This window comes from Lynx canadensis, chromosome A1, assembly GCF_007474595.2.
Source record: "Lynx canadensis isolate LIC74 chromosome A1, mLynCan4.pri.v2, whole genome shotgun sequence".
Classification (NCBI taxonomy): Eukaryota; Metazoa; Chordata; class Mammalia; order Carnivora; family Felidae; genus Lynx; species Lynx canadensis.
Genome location: NC_044303.2, coordinates 195997110 through 196013834, shown reverse-complemented (window position 1 = coordinate 196013834; position 16725 = coordinate 195997110). Strand labels below are relative to the sequence as shown.

The 16725-nt window shown below is 46.1% G+C and overlaps 1 protein-coding gene across 1 annotated transcript in view; it reads right to left on the bottom strand.

Moving 5' to 3' along the window:
• FAT2 (FAT atypical cadherin 2) overlaps positions 1–16725 on the bottom strand; it is a 61294-nt gene that overhangs the window by 34840 nt on the left and 9729 nt on the right. The window contains exons 3-9 of the mRNA XM_030328923.1: positions 15561–15619; positions 13875–14186; positions 12656–12866; positions 10687–10826; positions 9809–10090; positions 8274–8484; positions 431–4489 (exon numbers count right to left, since the gene is read on the bottom strand). Of these exons, the coding sequence (XP_030184783.1) occupies positions 431–4489; positions 8274–8484; positions 9809–10090; positions 10687–10826; positions 12656–12866; positions 13875–14186; positions 15561–15619 (5274 nt within the window). The remainder of the gene's footprint in view (positions 1–430; positions 4490–8273; positions 8485–9808; positions 10091–10686; positions 10827–12655; positions 12867–13874; positions 14187–15560; positions 15620–16725) is intronic.

Genomic DNA, 16725 nt, shown 5'->3' with positions numbered 1-16725 from the left:
CTCCAACACTTAGGTCCTATGATTGACTTAAGGAGTCTTTCTGGTATCCACAACTTGCTCTAGGCAGAATACACTCCACAAGGACAGTCATCTGACAGAGTTGTCAGGGATCATAAGACTACTGATGGCTTCTCCATCCTCTAGAAGCCGAGAACAGTTACAAGTATCTCCCTTCTATTCTTTCTACTTTACCTAAAGTAATAAGAGATCTTCTCTGCAAAACACTTTCCAATTTACAGGGGGCTGTCTGAGCTTTCTCAAGTTAGATCTTACCAGAATCCTTGTGAAGTGAATGAGAATAGGCATGCCAAGTCTATAAATGGAATCTAATAAGCCACAGAGCCAGGACTTAAACCGTGTCTTAGGGCACCTCTTACTAGACTTTTTTCAATGTACCCCAGTGCCGCCATTCCAAGACAAGTATTCTTACCTGTAATGTAGCAGGTGACCTGTCTGTTCTGCTCAGAGACATCAGCATCCAAGGTTTTAAGAGTGGCCACGAGTTCACCAGGTTCACTGTTCTCAACCACAGATCCTCTATAGTCTTCAGAAGCAAATCGGGGAGCATTGTCATTCTCATCTGTAATGGAGACTTCAACCAGGACCTGAGAGGAGAGCTGGATGGTCCTTCCATGGTCATGGGCCACCACATAAAAGCGGTAGGTCTGGCGTGTCTCACAGTCAAGCTCCTGGAGTGTGGTGATCCAGCCAGTCTCACTGTCAATGGCAAAGAGCTCATGGATATTGCTACCGGGATCCACTGGCAGCCTGTAGCTCACCTGGCCATCATTCCCAGTGTCCTGGTCATTGGCAGTCACCTGAATGACTGAGGTCCCCACTGGCATATTCTCAGTGAGGACAGCCTTATAGGGATCGGCCTCAAAGATAGGCCTATTGTCATTGACATCCTTCACTTGGATATTGACAGAGACCAAGGAGACCAAGGGAGTGTCATTATGGGGACAATGTGCCATCAAATCAATCTGGTACCATTTGGTGGACTCATAGTCCATGGCCTTTCTCACCTTTAGAACTCCTGTGTTTCGGTCCAAGGAGAAGACACCATCCTTGTTGCTCTCTGGTGTGGTGCCCTGCACTAGACTATAGATGACTGGATCTTGAGCTGCCACTGCTTTAACAGAACCAATTTCAGACCCTTCTGGAAGATCTTCAGATGCAGAGAAAGTATACAAAGGTTCAGAAAACTTGGGCAAGGATACTTCATTAGGAACCACCTGAAGTCGTAACAGCACCAGAGAGTTCCAGTGAGGAGGCCCCCCGTCCTGGGCTTTGATTTTTAAGTCAAAGGCTCGGTTTTCCAATCCCACCAGGCTCTCTTTCACCTTGACAACACCAGTAGTTGGGTTGACTTCAATGACCTCTTCATCCAAGTCCTCCACTGAGTCCACTGAGTAGGTGACATCTGCATTCCGACCTTCATCTGCATCATAGGCCAACACCTGGATAACTGGGGAGTCTTTACTGACATTGGATTGAATGGACACTGTGTACTCAGATGCTTTAAATTGTGGAGGGTTGTCATTTTCATCCGTGAGGATGATCTTCACGGTGCAGAAGGCCACTCTTCCTCCTCCATCCTGAGCCATGACTTTAATGGCAATAACTCTTTCTGTTGAATTTTCCCGATCCAGTTTCTGCAGAGTGGTGATCTGGCCATTGGGGTTTATGGAGAACTTCTCACCTGCTAGTTTATTGATGATGGTATAATCTACAGTGCCGTAGGGACCACTATCTTTGTCTATGGCTAGCAACTCAATCACCTTGGTTCCCACCTTTGCATTTTCTGCCAATTCTGCCTCATAAACATGCTGCTGGAACTCTGGGCTGTACTTGTTGGCATTTGTAGTGTTGATATACACAGGCACAGTTGCTCGGAAGACCCCATCAGAAGCACCTACCCTCAAATTGTAAGAAGAGTCCAGGTGCTTTTTGCAAAGGTTGAACATAGAAATTATTCCTGATGAGCTGTTGATGGAGAAGTGCCTGTCCTGATTGCCAGAAAGAATCAGGTACTCCAGGCGGGAGGTATCCCTGCTGTCAGGGTCAAGAGCTTGCACTTTAAGAACCAGGTGTCCACATGTTGCCAGCTCACTGACATTGGCTTCGTACTGAGGTTGCCTGAACTCTGGGGGGTTATCATTGATGTCCGATACATTAACCACCACAAGGGTTTCACCAGTGAGTGGGGGATCTCCTCTATCCATGGCCCTGACCTTCACATGAAAGTGTTGTTGAGTTTCATAATCCAACTCTTGAACGGTGGACATCTCCCCTGTGCTCCCATTGATCTGGAAGAATTTGGAAATATCTGAGCCATCCTCTACAATCTGATAGGAGACATCACGGTTCTGCCCTGAATCCTGGTCAGAAGCCAACAGTTGGATCACAGGGGTCTGGGCAGGCAAGCCTTCCGATACTGAAGTCGTGTAGACCAACTGAGAGAAAGTGGGAGGGTTATCATTGACGTCCTCCACCAGGACTTCCACTGTGGCTTCAGAAAATGACCCCAGAGCTGTGTCTGTGGCTCTAACTGTGAACACGTGTTTGGTCTTAGACTCATAGTCCAAAGGGCCTGTTACTGTTAGAACACCAGTCTTGAAGTCAGTGGTGAACAGCATCAAGGGCTCTTCCTCCACGATGTTGTAGATGAGTCGGAGTCCCTCTGGACTTCGGGCCTGGGTGTGGAGAATTGGGGTATAGAGTGTGATATTTTCAGGCACTCTCACTTTGTAGTAAGGAGTCTGAAACAGCGGGTTGGATTTATTTCTCACGGTGACAAGTACCTCTTCCTCAGTCTGGAGGGTTGGGGTGCCTCCATCCCGAGCAATGACTTTGAGGTGATACTTATTTAAAGCTTGATAATCAAAGGGTTTCTTCAGTGATATGTCCCCAAGATAGGGGTCAATTCGAAAATATGCATAATCTTCTGCAAATGCATATGTGACAGCACCATTTACCCCCAAGTCCTGATCAGTGGCAGATACCTGACAGAGAACATCCCCTGGTTCTGTGCCATCTTGGATAACTGTGTAATAAGGTGCATGCTTAAATTCAGGGTGATTGTCATTGACATCCTCAACAGAGACCCTGACCAGAGCCTGAGCCACCCGCTGAGGGGTCCTGTTGTCCCTCAATTCCACCGCTACCGCATAAGTGTCCTGCTGTTCTCGGTCAAATGCCACACCTCTTGTCTGCAACACACCTGCTGACCTGACCATCCGAAACATATCTGTGCCATTCAGTAGGAAGTAGGAAAGCGTGTCATTCAAATGATTGCCCTGGGCACCAAGAATCACCAGTGCCTTTCTATCCTGTAAATTCTCCTTCACTGTTGCCTTATAGACGACCTGATCAAACTGCAAGCTTGTGTTAAGAGCCTGTGCCAAAGAAATTTTTACCAGTGCAGTATCTTGATATAGGCCATCAGAAGCCCTGATGGTGAGCTCCCGAGAGACTCCCAGGAAAGCAGGGTTCAACACAGATATACGGCCTGTGATGGGATGGATGGCAACAGCTTCGTCAGCATTGCCAGTTTTGATGCCGTAAGTGACTTCCGAGTCATCATCGTTGGCCTGCACGATTAGGAGCTCCATACCCCGATGGATAGGCTTCACTACTGCTACTTCATATACCTGATCTGAGAACCTGGGAGGGGAGTCATTTACATCTTTGACATTGATGGTGACCTGGACAGGCCTGGGTGCAAATAAGATGGGGTTTCCTTGGTCATGGACGTAGACGCTGAATTGGAAACAGGGCATGCTCTCGTAATCCATCTCTGATATGATGATCAGGGTTCCCATGCTGGGATCAATTTTGAAAAACTTCAAAGCCTCTGGCTCCAGAATTTCATAGACCAATAAGGAATTAGCTTCTTCATCACTGTCAGAGGCACGAATCACAAGGGGGTTGTTGTTTTCGTCCACGATCATGCTGTACAATGGAGCTGCTTCACTAATTTGGCCCACAAACACGGACTTGAAGAACATGGGAGCATTGTCATTTTCGTCAATGATGTACACAAGAGCCATGACATCAGTAAATGCTCCTGCCATATTGATGCCTCGTATTTTCAGCTGGTAAGATGAAATTTTCTCATGGTCCAGGTTCTTCTGGGTGGAAATGAGGCCAGAATATGAATTCATGGAGAACACACCATCCTTGTTTCCCTCTCTTAACTCATAGGTAACTTCCGAGGAGCTTGTAGCTGACACTAGGAGGACTGGGGAACCAACAGGGATTGATTCAGGGATCTCGACAAAGTACTCGGCTTTGGAAAAGATAGGGGCACTGCTATCTGATGGGTAAACATTAATGATCACTGTAGCCAGGTCATGCCACTGTGGGGAGCCTTGATCTTCTGCCTTGACTGTCAGGCTATACCGGGCATGATTTGCCTGATCGAGTTTCTGGGCCAGAGTGATGATGCCTAGCAGGGCATTTATGTTGAAGAAACCCTCGCTGTTCCCTGAAACAAAAAACAAGACAAACTGAAATTTACCCCATGTTCAAGAGATACCAAGTAGGCTTTCTAGATCAGTAAAGAGGCTATCACACAAAACGTGGACAGGACAAAATCCACATCCTGTGCTATCCTGGATTTAGTTATGAAATGGTATATAGGGAAGACACCTATTTTATAAAATACCTTACACAAGGCACATAGTAGCTACTCCATAAATGGCAGCTTCAATGATCACTCAGTCTTTGGGTCACAACTTCAGCTACAAACCAAAGCTGTAGAAGGTCTTGAAAGCGAAGAAAGAAGCTTATGCTTTGTAAGAAAAGAACACTCCACTCTATATTTCGGTGGCGACTTTTATAGGAGAGACTTTTAAAAACCACCCTATCTGCTCCCCACATCGTCTATGGTGGGAAGGTCCTTGTTGGGCTTGGAGGTTGGGTGGGGAGAGACTGAACCCAGACCTTGAGGCTCCTGATCAAATACCCTTTCCACCACACCTGGATTTTCTAAATGTCACGCATTCTCACATTGCCTTTATAGTTTTTTCAATATCCAGCCACCACCTTCGCAATTTTATACCATTATTGAGTGCATATTTTCCTTTAAACGGATTTGTTTTTTTAATTTAAAATATCTTAAAAATAATTTTTTTAATGCTCATTCATTTTGGGGAGAGACAGAGAGAGACAGAGTACAAGCAGGGGAAGGGCAGAAAGAGACACACACACACACACACACACACACACACACAGAATCTGAAGCAAGCTCCAGGCTCTGAGCTGTCAGAACAGAGCCTGATGTGAGGCCCGAACTCATGAACCATGAGATCCTGACCTGAGCCAAAGTCAGATGCTTAACTGACTAAGCCGCCCAGGTGCCCCTAAATTTAAAATAACTTAATAGGCAACGTTTGTATCACTACTTTAAAAAAGAAAATCCTTATTGCTTGCCATACATCAGAGGCTACCACAAAAACAAGTCAGTGGAAAAAAACATTTGGATAAAATACCTGGGTAAAATCTGGATAAAACCTATTGCTTGCTAAAGGATGTGAGCCTGAGATCTATCCTCTTTCTTTTGTAAAACTAGGAGTAGCAAGTGTTAGAGAAGAATGAGAGATTCGAGTACCCAGTGAAGCCTTTGTCCTTGACTAACCAGGAAGCCCCCGTGAAAATCAAGGGGAAGTATTTTCTCCATATCTGATTGCCTATCTTTTATAGGCCTTTTAAAATTTAATATGTAGGAGCTTCTGGGTGGCTCAATTAAGCATCTGACTTCGGCTCAGGTCATGATCTCACGGTTCATGAGTTTGAGCCCCGCTTTGGGCTCTGTACTGACAGCTCAGAGCCTAGAGCCTGCTTCAGATCCTGTGTCTCCCTCTCTCTCTGCACCTCCCCCACTTGTGCTCTGTCTCTCTTCCTCTCTCTCAAAAATAAACATTAAAAAATTGTAAAAAACAATAAAATTTAATATTTATTTTGATAAATGCATAATAACATTTCAAATTTAAGTTTTGAGGAAAGTTCTGATTATACAACATTATGATTCCCAAAAAATAATGTTGAAAATATAATTAATTATATTCCCCCCAAAATAGTGTCTCAAAGTTATTGCAGTTTTTAAAGTCTGACTTTATTTAGACAACAACCCCTTCCTCCCTCCCTCCTGCTCGTTCTTTCTTTCTTTCTTTCCTTCTTTCTTTCTTTCTTTCTTTCTTTCGTTTATGGTAAGAACAGATAACATGAGATCTACCTCTTAGCAAATGTTTAAGGGTATATAGCACAGTATTGTTAACTAAAAGCACAATGTCACATAGCAGATCTCCAGAATTTCAACTTGCATAACGGATACTTCCCTCTCCCTAGTTTTATTGAGATGTAATCGACATACAATGTTGTACTGGTTTAAGGTATACAACATAATAATTTGATGTACCTTTATATTGCAAAAGGATTGCCAGAATAAGTTTAGCTAACATCTGTCATCTCACACAGTCACAATTTTTTTCTTGTGATGAGAAGATTGCCTATTTAATGCCATCACTGAGTAACACCTGAATAATTTTGCTCACCTCCAGGGGTATAGGTCTTCACTCAGGGAAGACCTATACTTTACTATTCTTGTTCTGTTTATCACACAGGTGCACATTTCATTATTTCAATAGTAACCAAATAGCCAGGCTTCATCACAAAACATTCCATCTGATTCTCCCACTCACGGAAGCTATTCTCCAGCTGACTAGTGAGGTGATTTCCCAATTTTCCCTGTGATACAGACCCTGTTTCATCAAAAACAGTTTTGATAAGTAGACTGCAGTTGAAAAGTAGTTCTATTAAAAGTAGCCAAGTAAACTACCTGGGCATAATTATACTTTTTTATGTTATGCTGCTGAGAGAAAAAACTGGGGCACAAAATTGTATATTCACTTCAATCTTTGCTTTTAAATGTTTATTTTTGAGAAAGAGAGAGAGTCCACATGCATGGAGGAAGACAGAGAATCCCAAGCAGGCTCCGCACTGTCAGCGCAGAGGCAGAGATGGGGCTCGAACTCACAAACCATGAGATCATGACCTGAGCCAAAATCAAAAGTAGACACTTATCTGACTGAGCCATCCAAGGTACCCCCCCACACACCCAATCTTACTACTGCAAAAATATGCATAGGAAAAGATAAGAGGGAAATACACAAAATTATTTTGTCTGGTGAAAACTATGGCTGAGTGCTATTTTCTTCTTTATTCCTGCTTCTCCCATGTTTTAAAAAATGAGCATGTGTGACTTCTATAATCAGAAGGATATTTTAGAACAAGTCTTAATTTATCTATAAAATAAAATTAGTACCTCCATCAATGGGGTTGTGAAAGAGATAAAATGAGCTAAAGGTGTGATTATGCTTCATAAATCACAAAAAGTAAGCAATTAATGGGTTAGAATTTGTATTATCATTCTTCAGTGATGTATATATAGACTTCTGCCACCTGGCAAGGCATAAGAGTTTCTGTTTCTTAAAAAAAAATGTAAAAGCTCTGATTTCTGGAAAGTATATAGGCAGTAAATGAACATTATGCTCTATGAGTCCCTTTGCAACATCTAGCTCGCTGAGTTTTACTTTTATTAAAGATCATTAAGAATTATCAAACATTAAAAATTATCATTAATGATCATATTTGGATACTAGATATTATCATTTTTGTTTCTTTAATTATTTATAATTAACATGTATCAATGATAGCAATAACCCCTGGCATTTGTATAATATGTGACAGTTTACAATATGTATTAATGCACATTTTCTCTTTTTCTCTTTACAAAGACTTTCTGGTACAGGGGACATCATTCCCAATTTTGAGAGGAAGAAAACCATATAATAGATATGAAACAATGATACGGCCTTAACAGAAAATGTTACTCCTGAATGTAACTCCTAAAACTGTGCCATACATATTACAAAGTATTTATAGGTCACTTCTATTGTAAAGGCACAAAGATATTACAAAGATGTTACACGGACTCCATAAGCATCCTTTATATATACATTGTCGCTGAATTTATATAATATGTCTATAAATTCTCCCGTAACTTAAGTAGTCCCTTCGTTATTATTCTTACCATCTTTGGAAGTGGATTAATTTAGGTTATTATAATCCCAGAGAATGCTCTAGAAATGGTATTTGCCAAAGCTTAGAGAGCCTGGCGTCTGATTCACTTGCAAATTCATGCCTCCAGTGGTTTATCTTATTGCCAAAGACTCTTCCCTCATGCTCTGGACTCACGGCCAGCCTCTCACCTTTCAGGAAGGAGTAGCGGACCTCGGCATTGGCTCCCCGGTCACCATCCATGGCTCGGACCTGGAGCAGCTCTGTGCCAGGGGCCGTGGTGTCAGGAACACTCGCCTCATAGTAGAGCTGGGTGAAGTGGGGTGGGTGGAGGTTTCCAGCCTCCACGTGAATAGACACCCACACAAAGTTCCTCTTGATGGGCATCTCCTGGTCTCGGACCTACGGGCCCAAGCGGAGAATGCCGTGAGCAGCAAACGGAATGGGAGGCGGCAGGGTTACATGAAGGTCAATGAACTAGAATGCCAGTGAAAGATACATCCAACTGTAACTCTGTGTTGCTTTAAATTTTGCTCTCTTTTATGCTCTTTTTTCTTCAAAAAAATTGTTTTAATGCTTATTTTTATTTTTGAGAGAGAGAGACAGACACAGAGAGACAGAGTGTGAGTGGGGGAGGGGCAGAGAGAGAGGGAGACACAGAATCGGAAGCAGGCTCCAGGCTCTGAGCAGTCAGCACAGAGCCTGACACGGGGCTTGAACCCACCAACTATGAAATCATGACCAGAGCTGAAGTCGGACGCTTAACTGACTGAGCCACCCAGGTGCCCCTGCTCTTTTTTCTTTTTAAATTAACTTATAAATTAGTGATTATTAGGCTTAGCTGTATTCATGGACTATCCCATTTTAGGAGAAAGACAGAAAGAAGTACAGAAACCGTATTTTCCAACTGAGGTCTCAGATGATATTTCTTCAAGATGTTAACATGTTATGCAGGGGAAAAAATTCTATGGTCAACTAAATTTAGGGGGCGCTGAATTAAATGATGTTAAAGTTTTCTTTGCTGCAGGACTTTGCAGAGCCTTTAATATATATTAATGTGCCCAGAGGATGATAACCTAGCATATAAAATCCTGCTCCTTGAGTCAGGAAGGCTGGATTTGATTCTGGTTCCATCATAAAGAACTGTATGATGGTGAGTAAGCCCCTGTGGGCCTGTGGTGTAAGAGGAGAGAAATGGGTAGGATCCGGGCTGGGACTAGAGTGTGGCACTTGAGGCGCATAGGGTGTAGATTTAAGGAGGCTCACTCTCAGGGTCATAAGGTGTGGGCACAGAACCCTGAAAGTGAGTCCTTCTTAGTTTTTTGTGCCCTGCCAACGCCTCTCTTGCTCACCCTAGTGCTTGCTCTAGGCGGGAGGGTCTCTGGGTCCTCCCCAGCTCTGACACTGTGTCAGTCTGCATTGTGGCCATGCGGTCGTAGAGCAGGGAGAGAGCTGTTGGGGGGGTGTGTGGACTGAGCCCAGAGAAAGCCCAGGTTGTAGGAGTTTCCTTGGCAGCTCTGTAATCTCTTTCTTTACTCTCAGGCACCCCTTATGGAAGGTGCCTCTGGCAGGCTGGGAAGTGTCACATCTCATGTCATGCATCGTCATGAGCATCAGCATACCTGGCTAATCAGGGAAGAGGGGACCTTCGGCGTGCCTCCAAGGGCGCCCACCCCCACATATCCACATGCAAGTGCATCTTTCCCTGGTTTTTCGGCTTACTCACCATAACTGTCAGCATGTGCTGGGAGGGGCCCAAGCCAAGGTCCAACTTCCCCACGGTTACCAGGACACCACTGCTTGGGTCCAGCTGGAAGAGGCCGGCACTTGCTGGGTCTTGGCTGCCATGTATGGTGTAGATGAGGCCTTTGCCCTTGTCTGGATCCGTGGCCTGAACTCGGAGGAGCTCCACCCCAGGCAGTGTGTCCTGGGGAACTCTGACCTCATAATGAGCCTCCAGGAACTGGGGCCGATGGTGGTTGACATTGGCAATCATGAAGATGTAGACCTAGGGAAAATGAGAGGGAAAGGTAGCCTGTAAGCTCTAGGGGGTCCGTGACCTTGTCTGTCTGGTTCTTCGCCATACCATCAGTGCCTAGAACAGTGCCTGGCACACAGCAGCCACTCAATAAATATTTGTTGAATGAACGATACGATTTCAAAATCACAAGGCTTTGAAATAATGTGCAGTCCAGTGGTTTTCAAAAATAAAATTTCGGTTAAAGGGACCTTTTCTTCAAGTGAATTTTTTAATGAAATTCCAATATATGAAGCAGGTAAATCTCTGGCTGAAACCACCGTAGATATCTAGAGCCCCCACTGACCAGCATGCCTCATACCCCTGGCAGCCTCTATGGAACTCTATCCTTAGTGGAAAACTGTTCATTGAGACAAAGCCCTTCGTTACACGGTGGGAACAAGAATTCTCCCAAGAGCACAGAAGTAGAAAATCTATCAGATAAGACTGGAAGGCAGAACCTTAATTCCAAATTCGGCATCTTCTGAAGTACACCACATCCACTGAAAGCCTTGTGTAGCTTCTTCCCAATGAAGGAAGCCTCCCGTCCCCTCTCAGCTCAGGGGGTCCCCAGTCAAGCCTCTAACCTGAGTGGCAATGGTGTGTGACCCATCGGTCACCTCCACGGTCAAGTTATAGCTCGACCTCCTCCTTGTGTCGAGAGGCCTAGCGATGACAATGCTTCCTGTGGTCTTCTCAATGTCAAAGTCCATGTCCTGGTCACCACCTGGAGTGGGGGTGGGGAGGGGGAGGGGGAGGAGCACACACAGCCTCAGTATGGAGACAGTTAGGAGAGCAACGGGATCTGTCTGGCACGTTTAGAGGAAGGGGTCGTAGATCCTGTCAAGTTCTTGTCAAATTATTATCAAGATCTGAGCGGTGATACAGAAAAAGGTAAACTTATAAGGCCTGAAGAGTGGCGGAGGAAGACCAATGTTTTAGAACGTGTTCTGCTACCAGGATGGTAAACACAGGAGTAATGGAGCTCTACCCCCTGGCCTATAGGACAGTTTGCATAGCCTAAAGGTGCCTATGTGCAGGAGAAAAATGAAAATAACTCTGTTCAGGGTGCCTGGGTGGCTCAGTCGTTTAAGCACCCGACTTTGGCTCAGGTCATGATCTCACGGTTCATAGGTTATAGCCCTGGGTCGGGCTCTGTGCTGACAGCTCAGAGCCTGGAGCCTGCTTCAGATTCTGTGTCTCCCTCTCGCTCTCTGCCCCTCCCCTGCTCACACTCTGTCTCTCTCTCTCTCTCTCTCTCTCTCTCTCAAAAATAAATAAACATTAAAAAATAAAAAAAAAAGAAAATAACTCTGTTCAAGAGGAAATTGATGTAGTAAACTGTAAATATCTAAAATGTAGAATTAGCATGCAGCTATTTAATTGTTTACTCAACAGAAATGTGTTTAGTGGCATGGAAATATGTTCATGTTATATTTTAAAAGGTTATAAAACAACATTTTAAGTGTGTGTGTGTGTGTGTGTGTGTGTGTGTGTGTGTAAAGAAAAACCACTAAAAGGAAAGACAGCAACATATTAACAGTGGATTATCTTCTGATTGGTGGGGGTTTTGGTGATTTTATCATCCTCTCTGCATTTATTTGTGTCCTCTAAATGTTCTACAGAGTACATGTGTTAATTTGTGCCAAAGAAAAAGAAAAGCCAAACAAGAGGAACAGTTAGTCAGAATTGAAAGCCAATCCAGGAAGTCAAAAATCTTGGGACAAGTGTACATCCAATCTCTGAACTAGGCTGAGAATCTCTCTAATTGGACCCCAAAGTTCATGTGGTACTGAAACTCTTAGATATTCTTAACCTGGAATCCCTGGCTGCGTTTCAAGGGATCTATAAATCCCTATATTTGTATTCTCGTGTGTGTGTGTGTGTGTGTGTGTGTGTGTGTGTGTACGCACGTGCACATGTGCACACCTTTCTGGGAAGAGAGCCTAAGCATTCATTAGATTCCCAAAGGATTCATCAGATTCTCAGAGGGGTCTATGCTCCCCTCCCCCCGGATATTTTAACAAAATCTTGGTTTAGAGACAAAAGAAATTTCAGAGAAGACCATGAGAGCTTGGACCCAAGTGTCTCCTACAAAGAGAATGGACCCTTTCCCCTGATCGTGAGGACGGAACCTGGGATTAGAACATGAAGCATGGCCCCAGGGACAGCGGTCCTCAAGCCATGGTCAACGATATCAGCTCTGCAGGGATCTCACACTGAGGCAGAAGAGGAAACACAAAACTTGTGCTTTCTCCTCTGACTCTCCTAGGCACTTGGAGTAACTGGGGGACTGTCCCACTCTGGCTGGGGTACCAGTGAGGCCATGGAGGCTCGACCTGAGATCACAGCTGGTGCGGAAGGAAAGATTGGCAGGAGTGGTGCTTCTCCTCACCAGCTGCCCCAGAGAACAAGGGCAGAGACAGTCACCACTCACAGCCAAAGGAGGGGCTTCCAGGGAGCGTGACCTGAGTGAGCGCGCTCAGAAGGACCGTGCTGTGAAGACCAGGCCTGGGCTATAAGGATGGAAGGGGCTGACCCTCCTAGGGTCCTCACCGGAGATGTTGAACCAGAAGAGACCGGGTCGGCCCTCCACACTGATGACCCCCACCATGTGGTTCACGGGGTCCGTCTCCATGACTGTAAAGCTGTAGTGGGCCTCGTCAAAGGCCAGTGGTATGGAGGAGGGCCGGGGCTGGGGGATCCACTCGATGTGCAGCCGGACACTGGCTGAGAGTGGTGGCTGTCCACCGTCTGTTGCTTTGACCTGAAAAGAAGCCAAAACTGAAATTGAGGCCTTGTCTGCAGGGCTGGGCTAGAAATAAGAAGACCCAGGTGGCCAGGCGAGGGGCAGAGCATCCTGTGACTGCTGGAGCCGGCCTCCCGTCCACTCGTCCATTCACTCCACACACAGAGCAGGAAGCCCTGATGTCAACAGGCACCACACTGGTTGCTGCAGGTGCAGTGGGCACGAAACAGGTGACCTGCTCGAGAACTTCACGCGTAGTGAAAAAATAATCAAAGCCCCTCTTAACGGAAGGCTTACTGTGTGCTAGTTCTAGAGCTGGGCTTGGCACACACGGGCCCTTCTTAACAACCAAAACCATAAATTAGATGAGACTTTACGGAGCTCTCACTAGGATCAGGCCCTGCTCTGAGTGCAATATCTGATTTAATCCTCATGACAGCCCTGAGAGAGGTCCCGTTATATCTCCCTTTGCAGGAGCAAATGGGCTCAGCACGGGGAACTTGGCTGCCCGGGATCATCTCCCTCACCAGCAATGAGGCTGCTGGGGTTTGGAGTCAGGCTGTCGGACAGGAGAGGCCATATCCCAACCGCTTGCTGTATTGGCTCCCTACAAGGAAACTGTTCTTATCCGCATTTTATAGATGCTAAAACAAAGGCTCAGAGAGGTTAAGTGGCTTGGCTTTGGGCAGGTGTAAAATGGCAGAGCTAGAATTGGAACCTAGGCTTACTTCGATTCCAAAGCCTGTGCTACTCTCACCAAAATCCTTATCTCTAAGAACAGATCAGGTTTCCCAGGCAAGGACCCTATTGCCTTCAAAAAGAAAGGCCCAGAATTCTGATCCTTTGGCTGACGCTGGGGCTCCCATTTCTCTGGGAGAAAGCCAGGGAAGGGAATAGCACCTCCACCATGCCTGAGGGCTGTCTCCCTTTTCTTGTATCCTCAAAGAAAATCCCTAACCGGTTATGACACTCCCCCCTCTACGGCCTCCACCCCCCCACCCCCCCCCCCCCACACACACTACTCACTGTTAGGATGTTGTACTCTCCGGCTGTGAAGGTGTTGCTGGATGACACCATGCCTGTGGCTGGGTCGATGCTGAAGCTCCCCTCATCACTCTCCTCGATACTGTAGATGACCCTGCCATTGAGACCCTCATCAGGGTCTGAAGCCACCAGCCTGTACACAGGTCCAGGGGTTGCTGGGCTCAGCCTCTCTGGAAGGCGGACATTGAAGAGTTTGTGGGAGAACACAGGGGGGTTGTCGTTGACATCTAAGATGCGGACCACCACCCTGGAGGTGGACTTTAAGGAGGGCTCCCCGTTGTCCAGCACAGTCACCTGGGTACAGAATGGAGTATGAATTGCCAAGTGCAAAGCAGTGAATATGCATCACCACCCACTGCAACCCTTCTGCTATCCCTGCCTTGCACAGCCTGGAAACATTAGCCAGGCTGTGTTTTGGTATATACTTGTGATTTTCATTATCATAACTTCACCTACTTGGAACCCAGCTCTCTGGTGACCTCGCCCACGGGAAAGCCAGCAAGAACAGAGAAGCCGGAAAGAATTGGAAGAAAACAAAGCCACAGAGGCTCTAGAGAAAAGCTCATGTTCTTTACTCAGGAGGCCCATGGGCCATTTCTCGGAGACCATTTACTTTTTATTTGCTTGTAATTCTCATAAGCTTTGTTCTCTGGTTTCCTTAAGCTACTGGAGGTTAGAAAAAAAAACAAATGGGAAGATGTTTATGAAGGAGTGGGTGGTACCTTTTGAGTCAGACATGCCGACCGATGCATGAAATAAAATCCAGGGCAAGAGAAAAGGCACTAACTACTAAAACAACTTCAGAATCAAGGGCTATTTCATGTAGGGGCAAATCGTCCCATGCATCAAGGGCCCCGAGGGCATCATACAAGATAGGACATTTCCACTCTAAGTGGTTCTGAATTTTTAAAATATTTTGGTGTTTGAAGAGAAATACCTCTGCTGAGCTAGGGAGAATGCTTGGTCCCTAGAAGGCCGTTTAGCAACTGCTTACTAATAATACCTGTCTCTTTCAAAGGGGAGGTGCAGAGCCTGAGAGCATAGAAGGCCAGTTTATTTCAATTCTGCTGAAGAAATGTGTGTCCCTCCCACCTGATGTCTTTAAGACTGGAAGAGATGCCCGCTCATCAGTTATGGATAGCTCCAGAGGGGGCATAAGTAGATTCCTTCTGATTTACTCCATTCTGGGTCAAGACTGATTCCTCTTGTTGGAACGGGCACCAGGGATGTTTACGTGATTTTACAAACATCCTAGAGCCCACAGATCTAGAGAACAAAGGTCTGGGCTTTCATCTGGGTCTGTACTGACCTAGTGCTTGACCTTGGGTATAGGGATGGGCTGGAAACCAGACTCAACAAGTACACAGCATGTGTGTACCACTCCCTATTCCTGCACTCACCAGAGACATTACTAATCAATCAGCGCTTCCTGCCCAGCCCAGACACGGTTTCAGATTCCTTCCCTTCCCAGTGCTGGAGAGCCAGGAAAGACCCTGAGAGTCTTCACCACCAACCACAGCAAGACTCAGCTTAAGAAACTCCTCCGCCCTGAGCCTCAGTCACATTACTTGGAGATGCGCGTGTGGCCCCAAGGCCTGGCTCAGCTTCTGCTTGGCCTCCTTCAGGAGGTTTTTGAATCCAGTGAATGAGTTCACCACCATTACTCACCTCCAGGATGTGTTCATCCTTGTTCTCTCTGTCCAGCTGCCGGGCTGTGGATAGGAGACCTGGGGGAGAGGTGGAAGGAGGGACACCTGAGCAAAGGGCTCTCAGGGCCACTTTATTGAGAGTGTGTTCATGGATACATTTAAATCCTAGGGCAGAATTTTTCTGGTGTTTGGAGAGCAAAGGCATTAAGGGGAAATGGGGCCCGGAAGGAGGAGAAGGGGAAGTGAGGAAGGAGAGTACAGCAGAGACCATGGGATCCGCAGGTGTTCCCACCTACGTCCAGCTTTCACCATTAGAAAGGATGCTGTGGGGGCACCTGGGTGGCTCAATTGGTTAAGCATCTGACTCTTGATTTTGGCTCAGGTCATGATCTCATGGCTTGTGAGTTCGAACCCCACATTGGGCTCTTCGCTGACAGTGCAGAGCCTGCTTGGGATTCTGTCTCTCTGTCTCTCTCTCTGCCCCTGCCCCACTCGCTCTCTCTGTCTCTCTCTCAAAATAAATAAATAAACTTAAAAAAAAGAAATAGTAAAAAAAAAAGGGGGGGAGGGATCTGTGAGCAATGTATTATTGGAGGCTTGGGGGTGGGGAGGCAGCTTGTGTCCCCTGGCTCCTCTCAGCTTGCCTGTAAGTTGAGGAAGGTGGATTTGGGTGTCTGTGAGTCTAGTTTTGATTTCCTGTGGCACTATGGCTACAAACTGCAGGCATCTGAGGCCAGAGAGGAGAGAAAGTGCCAGCTGTCTACCGCCATCAGGAAAGTCAAGATGGAGGTGATGCTACAGGTGATGCATCAGCACTGGGTAGGAAAGGTCTCTTGAATGAAAGCAGAGCAGGCAGGGGTGAGTGGGTCATCTGAAACTTTCAGCAAGTTTTTTTTAATCTTGTTTAGGCAATTAAATGATGGAGTCATGGAATGGAGTGTGAGGAAGGGGGCTCAGTGAGGGGAGAGGGGATCTGGTACTGGGTGGAGACTCCCGGTGCTGGAAATGGGAGCATGTGTGAGGAGTGGCCTCTGCTAGAAAAGTGTTACTGCCTTGTGAGGTAGAACCAAGTCACCGTGACTTTTTCTTCCCTGGCTGAGGGCAGGCATGGGGCGGGGGGGGGGGGGGGGGGGAGCAGAGAAGGTTCCTGGAAAGCCCCACAGCTAAAGGCCCTTCCAGTCAGG